The 10575-nt window shown below is 64.6% G+C and overlaps 1 protein-coding gene across 1 annotated transcript; it reads right to left on the minus strand.

The window, feature by feature from the left end:
- Nucleotides 1-3091: 3091 nt before the first annotated feature.
- Nucleotides 3092-8161, minus strand: GPR37L1 (G protein-coupled receptor 37 like 1). Its single transcript, XM_009910567.2, has 2 exons — nucleotides 7222-8161; nucleotides 3092-4103 (listed from the first exon to the last, which is right to left on the minus strand). Exons 1-2 carry the CDS (start codon nucleotides 7897-7899, stop codon nucleotides 3294-3296), a joined length of 1488 nt encoding a protein of 495 aa, XP_009908869.2. The 5' UTR covers nucleotides 7900-8161; the 3' UTR covers nucleotides 3092-3293.
- Nucleotides 8162-10575: the final 2414 nt, after the last annotated feature.

Genomic DNA, 10575 nt, shown 5'->3' on the forward strand with positions numbered 1-10575 from the left:
CTGCTGCAGTCAGCCTCCCCCACCGCTGCCCCTGGCTGCACGCCTCTGCCCCAGCCCCTCCTCAGTACCCTGGGCCACATGTCCCCATGTCCTGTGTCCCCCCTGTGCCTGGGCTGGATCCTGCCCTGCTGCCCAGTTGTGCTGCTTGGCTGTTCTGGGGCAGCAGTGCCAGGAGCTGGCAGTGCCAGGGGCCACTGTCAGTGCAGGAGGGGCCTGGCAATGCCAGCAGCCCCTGTGGGGAGCCCAGGGCTGGCTCCTGCCTCCTCACTGTCCCTGCAGGTGGCTCAGCCCCATGCAGCCTCTTGGGGTGGCCATGCTGGCCCCACGTGCCAAAGGCGTCACCTGTGCCCACCTGGGGGTGCCTGGAGGGGGAGCACAGGGAGACCCCTGGGGACAGGCATGAGGCCACGAGAGCCTCTCTGACCCTCAGCGCTGCCAGCAGAGCCAGGGGCACCTTCCTGTGCCCTGCTCCCACCCCCAGCTCTGCTGCCCTGGCTGGGGGAGCACAACTGGGTCCTTGTCTGGGGGTGGGGGGAGGGCAAGAGGAAATATTTGGGGGGCCAGGGAGGCTGTGCCAGGCTGTGCCATGTGATGAGTTGTTTGGTCTCTGCAGGCACAGCCTGGGGGCCTGGCCAGGCTGGTTGGGAAGGGTCTGCGGAGAGGGACTGGATGGGGGGGGAGGGGGTGGGCAAGTCAGAGGCAGCTGCCTGACCCCAGCTGCTGTCTGGGGGAGAAGGTGGCAGTGGCCCAGGGGCAGGGGGCCATAGGGCCCTCTCCCAGCCCCTCCCTTGCTCGGCTCCAGGGGGGTGGGGCTGGGGGAGGGTCTCCTCTGTTCTTGTTTTGCAGAGTTGCACAAGGAGAGGGTTGGGGTTGGGACCTTTGTTGTTTTAATTTAATGACTGTAAAGTGTTGTCCTCTACTCCTTTTATTTCTCTTTTTTTAAGAGAGATTTTGGCTCAGATTTGACCTCTGTTGGGAAAGGATTCTTGTACCTGTGCAATTTTTTTGCCTCCTAATAAATTAACACTTTTGCCTTGGGGGTGTGGCTGCAGGCACTTCGCTTCCTCACCTCCCTGCCCCCCCCGGGGGCTGTGCCCTGGCTCCCCCCGGGGGCTGTGCCCTGGCTCCCCCCGGGGGCTGTGCCCTGGCTCCCCCCGGGGGCTGTGCCCTGGCTCCCCCCGGGGCTGTGCCCGGGCCCCGGAGCGCAGCGGGGGGGCGGTGTTGCACACCCAGCTGCTCCTGCTCGCCCCGGAGGTGCTGCAGCCAGTGCTGGGAGCTGCAGCCAGTGCTGGGAGCTGCAGCTGCCTCATTTTCTTGACCTGCCTGCAAAGAGGAGCTTGGAGCCCTCTGGCTGTGGCCAGCACTGCTGCCGGACCTGCCTCTTGTGCCCACAGCGCGCCCCAGGGCCCTGCTTTGGTGCTGGGTTTGCAGCAGGGTTGCTGGGGGGTTCCCTGCTCCCTGCTTGCTTGCCCACACGACCCCCTGCTGGCTGTGGCCGTGCTGGTGGGACCCCAGCTGCCCCCGTGCTCTGCGGGGCTGTGACTCCTGCCGGTGGGACTACCTCTGCCCCATGAGCCGGGGCTGTCCCTCTGCACTGACCCCTCAGGGCTGTGCTTTGTAGCCTGCCTGGCTACCTGGGGCTGGGGCTCAGCACCTGGCTCAGGTGCTCTGCTCTGGGGCCATGTGTTGCCTGCAGCCCATGCTGCCCACGGCGCTGCTCTGTCCCCCTTGCCCCCTGCTCTCCTCCACAGGCTCCCCAGCCCCGTGGGGCCTCAGCACAAGCTGGGCTTTGTTCGCCCTTGGCGCGGGCTCAGGCCAGAGAAGCGTGGCCCGAGCACGAGAGCCGCCCCCGCCCTCCTGCTGCCCCTGAGCCCCGCAGGGACCCCCTGCACCCCGTGGGGACCGAGGGGGTGAGGGGAGGGAGGGCAGCCCGGACTCCGTCCCCCACCTGCCAGCCCCACTGCAGGAGGAGACCTCTCTGCTTCCTGGCCGCTGCCGAGCGGCGGGGCCCAGCCCCGGCTGGGGGAGGGAGGGCAAAGAGGCTGTTTTGTGCTGCCCGGGAGAAGCGGAGCTGCGGTTGCCCTGGGAACGGAGCTGCGGGAGCGGAGCCCGGCGAGCGCCGCCGCCGCCGCACAAAGCCCGCAGTGAGCGGCTGGCATTCCCCCGGCCATGGCAACCGGCGCCCTCGCACCGGCATTCGCGGCCCGGGGCCGCTGCCAGCGGCCAGACAAGGAGCTCTAAGAGCCGCGGGGCCGGGCACGTCCTCCCTGCCCTCAGCCCGGGCCTGCCGCTCCCCGACACCCCCGGGGGGCAGGAGCCTCGGCAATCCTGATTCCCCGAAATCCTCACCCTGGCAGAATGCTGTGCCCACAGCGCAGGGTGAGGGCAGGAGCCCTGCGTGGGGCCGTTCGGGTGAGAGATGCTCACCCCGGCGGCTGCCCAGGGGCTGCTGCGGGCGGTGGTCCCGGCGCTGAGCAGCCGCAGCAGTCGTGGGGCTGAGGCGGCGGCGGGGGAGCGGCTGCGGCCCCGGCTGCCTCGCAGGCTGTGCTCAGCCCAGCGCCGGGCAGGCCAGGCTTTGCTGGGACCAGTTTGAGCGCTACAACTCCCAAGCCCAGTGTTTTGGAGGGGACCATCCTAGGAGCTGGCTCCTCCGCACCACCCCAGAGGAAGGGAGGCAGAGGAGCTCAAGTGCTGCCTGCTGTGCCTGCACGGCACTTTTCCTGCCACCATGCCCCCCCAGCTGCCCACACCCGCGGCCAGAGCCCCCAGGCACTGGGGAGGAGCCGCCCAGGCTCTGGCTGCGCAGGGCTGCGCTGGACGGCGGCACCGTCACCTGCTCTAGGGTACTGCTTTATTGAGCTCTTACAGGGCGCTGCTTGGAGCCGCTGGGACACAGAGGGTCACTGGGACCTGCTCCTACTGTGGAGGGGGCTGGCAGGAGGGGACGGGACAGGACGAGGGCAGTTTGTGTTTGCTCTGTCCTCCGCATGCCGCCATGGAAACCCTCTGCTCTTTCGGATGGGACCTCTCTGGCACAGCTCTAGAGCAGCCCCCGCTGTGAGCCAGGCCAGGCAGCCAGGGGGGGCGGGGGCCTCTGGGCAGAGGCAGGGCTGCAGGGGAGCCGCGGGGGCTGGGGTTTCAAGCCCTCCTCGCCCAACATGGGGCTTGAAACCCGTGGCGCAGCCCCTGAGCTGTCGTGCGCCGGCTCCACATCCGGACGCAGGCACTAAGGCAGAACAGTGTTTGGTCTCGGGGGGAGGTGGTGGAACGATCTCTACAGCTCCCCGGGGCACTTAGCAGGGCGTGCCGAGGGCCAGGAGCGGGGGAGGTGACTCCCGAGGCTTGTCGAAGAAGATGGAGGAGGACATCTCAGTTTTGAGCTTGCTGTCGGCACTGCCCTCGCTGGAGGCCACGTCGGGGCCGCAGCCCTCGCAGCAGCAGCAGCAGCAGTCCATGAAGGCCTGGCCCAGGGGTCTGCAGAGGCACAGGAGCAGGACCGGCGTCACCGAGCACTTGAAGAAGAGGAAGAATTGGTTGATGAGGCCGAGCAGGTCCAGGGTCTGCTTGGTCAGCTCGGGGGACATGTAGGCCACCACGATGTTGCAGACGTTCTCAGGGGCGGCGCAGAGCCCGTAGATGGTGGCCAGGCCGATGATGGTGCAGTTGAGGTGGCTCTCGCTCTGCCCCTGCTTGGCGCCCCTGCGCTCGGCCTTCTCGGAGCCGCGGATGCGCCTGGTGACCAGCTGGCAGCTGAGGGTGAAGAGGATGGGCAGGCAGAAGTAGCAGCCGAAGTACCACCACATGCGAGCGTTCTGGTAGGTGAGCACCAGCGAGTAGATGGACTCGGGCAGCTCCGCCCAGGGCTTCATGGTGCAGTACTCTGCCGCCGCGCCGGACGCGGACGCCGGGTCCCGTGCCAGCTGCCAGAGCAGGATCTCGGGCACCGAGAGCGTCATGGAGCCCACCCAGATGACCGCCAGCTTGGCGACGATGGACTGACAGCGCTCGATGGGCCGGGCGCTGGCCGCGGGGCTGGTGGCGGCGTGGAACCTGTCGATGCCCAGGGCGCAGAGGCTGAAGGTGCTGACTCCCAGCGACGACACCTGGGGGAGGCACAACGGTTGGGCCTGGCTGTAGGAGGCTGGTGGCGAATGCCAGGTGACCCAAGGCCACAGCCTGAGACCCTTCCTCCAAGGCTATAGAGAGGTCACATCCCAGGGTTTGAGCCACCTTGTGACTCCTGACGGGCAGTGGATTAAAATGTCCCTGGACCCCTTTGTCCCTGCCCGGCTCTTGCCTGCAGAGGGGGAGGCTTTGCTGGATGCTGTCTGTCCATCCAGGCAAGGTGGGAGTAGCAGGATGTCCCTCAGGCTTTTCCTCTGTCCTGCATGGCTCTCGGAGAGGAAAAGCAGAGACCAGCACACCCACCAGCGGCTTCCCAGGGGCCCTGGGGCCACCTAGCTGCCCCAGGCTGGCTTGGCCCTGCCCTGCTCTGCAGAGCTGCTGCCTGGTCCTGGCCAGGCCAAGTAAGCTGAAGGCATCCTTGTCACAGACCAGCTTGGGGCAACTTCCGCCGCATTGAGAGCGGCAGGAAAAAACATCTCCTGTGCCAAAGGGAAGAGGCCAAAGCAGGCAGAGGAACCAGGGTGGCTCTGGAAGGGCTGGTGAGGCACCCAGGGTCACGATTGGCATTCACAGCCCCAGCCCTAGAGCTTCAGCTTTGCCTTGAGCCAAGTCCCACAGTCCTTGGCCAGGAAAAGGGCAGTCACATGCCCCTGGTCCCGTGGCCACTGTGGCCTCACGAAGCGGTCAGACCTCACCCCGCGCATGAGGACCTTCCCTGCACCATGCCCAGGCAGCAGCCCAAAGAGGCCTGGCACTGCCTGCCCCACCTGCCCCAGTCTCTTCCAGTGCTGCTGGGTTGGATTCTTCAGCAGCTCGTGCCCAGGGCTTCGCCAGCCCCCAGCACCACCTCTGCACTCTGCAGAGCACCATCTGCCCAGGCACAGCCTACGGGCACCAGCCCAGCACCCCCATCCTGCACCCAGCCCCAGCAGTGCTGCCCATGGCCCAGCTCCTCTGCCTACTGCCAAGAGCACCCAGCACCTTTGCTCTGCCCCACAGCCAGCACCCAGCACCCTTGCTCTGCCCCATGACCAGTACCCAGTGCACTTGCCCAGCTCCCTGGCTGGCATCTGCAGCCTTCCAGCACTGCTGTGCTGCTCTCCTCTTGCCCTACACCCTCCAGGATTTTTCTGTCTCTTCTGATCCCCTTGGTCCTGGCACATAACTGAGGTGTGGCAGAGCATCCTTGCCCAGTGCCCTGGCAGAGATGTAGCCGGTGCCAGTGGTCACCCCAGGCACATCCCTGCACACTGCCTGTCACCATGAGCCTGTGTAGCCAGCTCTGCTCCAAACACTGCCTTGGTGCCCCCTCACAGAGCATTTGAGTAGCTACAAAGCAGAGGGCAGAAGGTTTGCTCCTTGCAGAGTTCACCCAGCAGCCTGCAGTGCCAGCACAGCACCATGCAGGATGGCTGAGCACCAGCTCCTGGACTGCAGTCTGATGTCCCCTTGCATGGCTGGCTCTTTGCTGGGGATTCAGCTCTAGCCTGGCCATGCCCACCCACCCAGGATGAAGGGTTCCTGGTGCTGGGTCCCCCTGGTGAACAGAAGAGCCTTGAAGCCCCTTTCTGCCCTCCCAGAAGCAGGAGAGCAGGGCAGGATTGGCAGCTGAGGGGCCAGAGCAGGAGTAGCTTCCTCGATGGACCATGCCTGAGGCTGTGCCTGGCTGGGCTGTGGCTCCCTGCCCATCCTGCAGCAGCTCCAACATCCCTCATGCTCCCCAAGGGCACCCTGTACCTGAAGATGCCACCCTCAGGGGTCTCCCACTGGGACGTGGCCAGGGATACCACAAGCAACCCAGAGACAGGTTCTGGGAGATCATCCTCAGGGAGAGGCCTGGTCTGGGCACATCCCCTTCCCATCCTTCCCCAGGCACTGAGCCTGTCCTGGGCCCATGTGGCTCTGTGTTCCTGCCCCTCTCTGAGTCCTTGCCAGTGGCTGTGAGGTGGAGGATGGGGGACAGGGCAGAGACCTTTAGAAAGGGGCAGCTCCTGCTGGCTGAGCAGGCTTGGCTCCTGCTGAGAGGCACTGAGCACTCTGATGACAATGGAAACCCAGCTCTCAACTCTGGTGACCGCCCTGGGAGGCCAGGACTGGCCTGGCATGGGTATCACAGGGTGCCAGTGCTCCCACACAGCCTCAGGTCTGGGGAGAGCCAGGGCAGCAGCCCTCAGCCAGGGCCTCCAGCACAAGCCTGCAGCTGGTCCCTGTGTGCTGTCACGGCACTGACCATGGGACTGGCAGGTTTTGAATCTTTCTGACCTGACCCAGCCTAAGAGGGCCTCCAGGGGCCTGGCACTGCTTCTGATCAGTCCCAGCCTGATGTTTACACCTTGACAAACTGGGCTCTGGACCCCAGACAACACAGATGGGCCAGCTGGGCCTGTTTGTGGCACAGGGGCACAGAAGGGAACAGCCTGACCCCAGACCCTCCTGAGATGCCCACGGGGAGGGTTTGTTCCCAACCCAAGAGCAGGACCATGCAGAGTGATGCCATCTGGGCTGTTCTTGCCCTCTCTGCCTTCCCCTGCCAGTGCCTGAAGCCTTCTCAGTGGATACCCAGCTCACCCCAGGTATGGCCAACCCATCACACATGAGGCTTGAGGACAAGCAAAGAGCTCAGGTTCCCAAACCTAATTCCTGGGCTCTCCCATCCCAGTGCTGCTCAGCACTGCCCCACCTGCAGCCCCCTGCCTTGGGGTCGTCCTCAGCATCCCACCAGGGCCAGTGTTGGGTCAGCACATGCCGGGTCTGGGACCACAGGGTGGGTGGTGTCAGGCTGGGGCAGGGACAGACAGACAGAGGGACCCCATGGACAGGAGTGTCTGTGCTGGGTAAACAAAGGAAGGTTTCATGAGCTCTTCCCAGCTCTGGCAGTGTCATTGCTGGCTGCAGAGCCTCAGGACTGGCCCAAGGCAGAGGCAAAGGAAAGGTCAATGTTGGCACCATCCCTCAGCTCCTTGCTGTGCCCCACAGTTGGGGTCTCTGGGGCACATGGCCCTTGTGCCAGGCCACAAACAACATGGACTGCCCTCCAAGCAAGAGGGCAGAGAGGAGCTGAGTCCTTGTGCCCCCCAGGGCCCTGTGCCCCCTTACCTCCACGAAGGGCACGATGCGGCAGGACACGTCCCCCAGCAGCCTCTTCTTGGTGATCTCGTTGAAGATGACCACAGGCAGGCAGAAGAAGAGGATAAGGAAGTCCCAGAAAGCCAGGCTGGCCAGGATGGAGTTCCAGGCACTCTTCATGTAGTAGTTGTGCCACACGATGCACATGACAGAGAGGTTGGCGACGATGCCCACGGCGAAGACGAGGAGGGCCAGCCCCATGACGGCGTAGGCGCTGTACGAGCTCTCCGTCACCGGGTACAGAGGGTTCTGCATCTGCCGCCGCCGGCCAGGCGCCGTCGTCAGCTTGGTCTGCAGCTCGGCCCCCTGCCCATCCGTGGGGACCCCCTGCTGCTGCTCAGCAGGGTCAGTGCTGGATGGCAGCAGGGCCCTGGTGGGATGCAGGCTGGCAGAGTTGAAGGGCCGTGGGAACTCGACCCGCACCCCTGGCACGTACTGCTGCACCGACTTGGAGTCCTCCTCTGTGCCCCGGCGCAGCCTCTCCTTCCTCAGCCCCGAACTGGCCTGGGGAGCCGGCAGAGCCTTGCCCCCATCCGCACCCTGCCCATGGTGGGCTCTGCCTTCGCCAGGATGCCCATCCCTGCCTTGTGTGGCCGCAGCCCCTGGTGCCAGCAGCAGTAGCAGCAGGACAAGTGGCAGCGAAGCCATGGTGCCCCCTGTGCCCTCCGAAGACAGCGTGAGGCGGGGGGCAGAGCCCCAAGCAGGGGCCCCGGGGCTGCAGGCGCAGGGGAGCAGCAGCGGCTGTGCCCGGCTCCGGCGCTGCTGTGTGCCCGGCTCCGGGGCTGCTCTGTGCCCGGCTCCGGCGCTGCTGTGTGCCCGGCTCCGGGGCTGCTCTGTGCCCGGCTCCGGCGCTGCTGTGTGCCCGGCTCCGGGGCTGCTCTGTGCCCGGCTCCGGGGCTGCTCTGCGCTCCGGGGCGCTGCGAGCGGAATAAAAGCGGCGGCGCCGAGCCCTCTGCTGGTCACCACCCGCTCCGGGGACGCTGCCAGCGGCGTGGGGACAGCCCCCCAGGACAAACCGGACCAAAGATGCCCATTGCTTCCACTGAGCTCTTCCACCCGAGGTCTCCCAGGCACGAATGATGCCTGAGGTCTGGCACTGGGCCCGGTGTGGCACGGCCCCTGCACACTCAGTCTGGACTCAGGACCCCCTCGAATGGCCACAGCACCCCCCTGGGGCTTCCCTCCGTGGGAGGGCAAGGGGAAGGACTGGCTGGCCTCGCGTGGTGCTCCTTTCCACCCTGGGGTGTCAGATCTGCTGGCCCAGCACATCCAAGGTTTGTTGCTATTGACTTCCACCCTGGGTCAGAGCTTTAAACAGCACTGAGGTCCCTGATCCCTAAGACTCCTCCCCATAGCCATCATCTCCCTACAGACATCAGCCTTCCCCACTTGCATCTCCTCCCATGCCCATCACCCTAGACTCCGCCCTAGACTCCTGTTCCCCACCCTGTGCTGCCTCCTGTGCTGTCACCTCTCCTGACTGTGGGTGCCCTCTGGGGACATGCCCTGTGGCACCCAGGCAGCCCACGGAGATAAACACCAGGATGGAAGCAGTGAGGCTGCCCCAGCCCCGGACAGCTTAAGGAATCTGTCCCTCTCTTGCTCTGGCAGTGGCAAGGGCTGGGAAGCCTCAGCCCATGGCAGCCACCAAACAGCAGCTCTGCCCTAGCTGGGACCCCACTGCAGTCTCTGTCTGGCACTGTGCCTGCTCCCCCCAGAGCCAGAAGCAGCTCTGGGCTGACCCCATGGAGCACTGAGGGGGACGTGGGACTCCTGCTGTGTCACTGGGAGCTGAGAGAGCTGCTGCCACTGGAGTCACCACAGGGAAACTGAGTCCCAGACCCCAGAGGCTGCCCCTTCCAGGTGAGCATGACCACAGCTAGCAGGACATGGGCTGACAGGAGTCTCAGCAGGGAAATGCTCCTGCTCCAAATCACAGGGCACTCAGCCGGCCTTTGGTGCTCAGGCACTGCAGCTGGGCTGGCAGAGACTCCTATTGCCCCACATCCCTCCACAGAGGGGCAGGAGGAATCTTTGCTCTCACAGAACCACAGAGTGAGAGGGGTTGGAAGGGACCTCTGGAGATCATGCAGTCCAACCCCCTGCCAGGGCAGGGTCAGCCAGGGCAGGGCTCCCAGGAACACCTCCAGGGGAGTTTTCAATGTCTCCAGAGGAGACTCCACCACCTCTCTGGGCAGCCTGCTCCAGGGCTCCCTCACCCTTCAATTACAGAAGGTCCTCCTCACGTTCAGATGAACTTCTGATGTTCTGTGCCCATTGCCCCTTGTCCTGTCCCTGGGCACCACTGGACCAAGCCTGGCCCCATCCTCCTGGCACCTGGAAGTATTGATCAGCATTGATCAGATGCCCCTCAGGCTGCTCTCCCCCCGACTGCACAGCCCCAACTCTCTCAGCCTCTCCCCATCACAGAGCTGTTCCTCAGCGGCTTTGCAGCCCTTTGCTGCACCCTCTCCAGCAGTTCCCTGAGGTCCTCCTTGAGTCAGGGAGCCCAGGACCGGGCACAGTACTGCAGATGTGGCCTCCCCAGGGCAGAGTAGAGGGGAAGGAGAACCTCCCTTGACCTGCTGACCACACTTTTCTTGATGCACCCCAGGATGCCACTGGTCCTCTGTCTAGGAGGGGACATTGCTGACTCATGGTCACCCTGCTGTCCACCAGGACTGCCAGGTCCCTTTCCCCAGAGCTGCTCTCCAACAAATCAGTCCCCAAGCTGTATTGATCCCCAGATGGGGCTGTTCTCAAATCCTTTGGCTTAGCCAAGGGCAAGTCCTTGGCCCCTCCCGCACAGGAGCCTTGTGCCTGGCAGCTGATCAGCAAAGGCCACAGAAGTCAGAGGCACACCTGCAGCCTGGCAGCTTTTGCTTGAGCTGCCTCCTGCCCAGGGAGGAGCTGTGCCTGGCGCTGCCCTTTCTCACACTGATACTGCTGCAGCTGGCTGCTGCTGTTTCGCTCTGAGCTTCGAGCATCATTTGGCTATTTCCAAGGAGAGGCTGGGGGCTGCAGGAGTCTCAGGCTGACCTCTGGCCCACTGCCAGTGAAGGCCACCTGGCACACAGGGACAATGTCTCAGTCTGAGCTCAGTGACAGCCTGCAGAACACCCAGGACTGCTGTGGGCTGCAGATTGCTTCAGCTGCTCTGCAAGGGACACAAAGGAAATCTGTGAAATGTTCAGAATCACAGAAGGGGTTGGGTTGGAAGGGACCTCAAAGGTCATCCAGCTCCAAGCCCCTGCCATGGGCAGGGACACCTCCCACCAGCACAGCTTGCTCAAGGCCTCATCCAGCCTGGTCCTGAACACCTCC

The sequence above is a fragment of the Dryobates pubescens genome, chromosome 35, assembly GCF_014839835.1.
Source record: "Dryobates pubescens isolate bDryPub1 chromosome 35, bDryPub1.pri, whole genome shotgun sequence".
Classification (NCBI taxonomy): Eukaryota; Metazoa; Chordata; class Aves; order Piciformes; family Picidae; genus Dryobates; species Dryobates pubescens.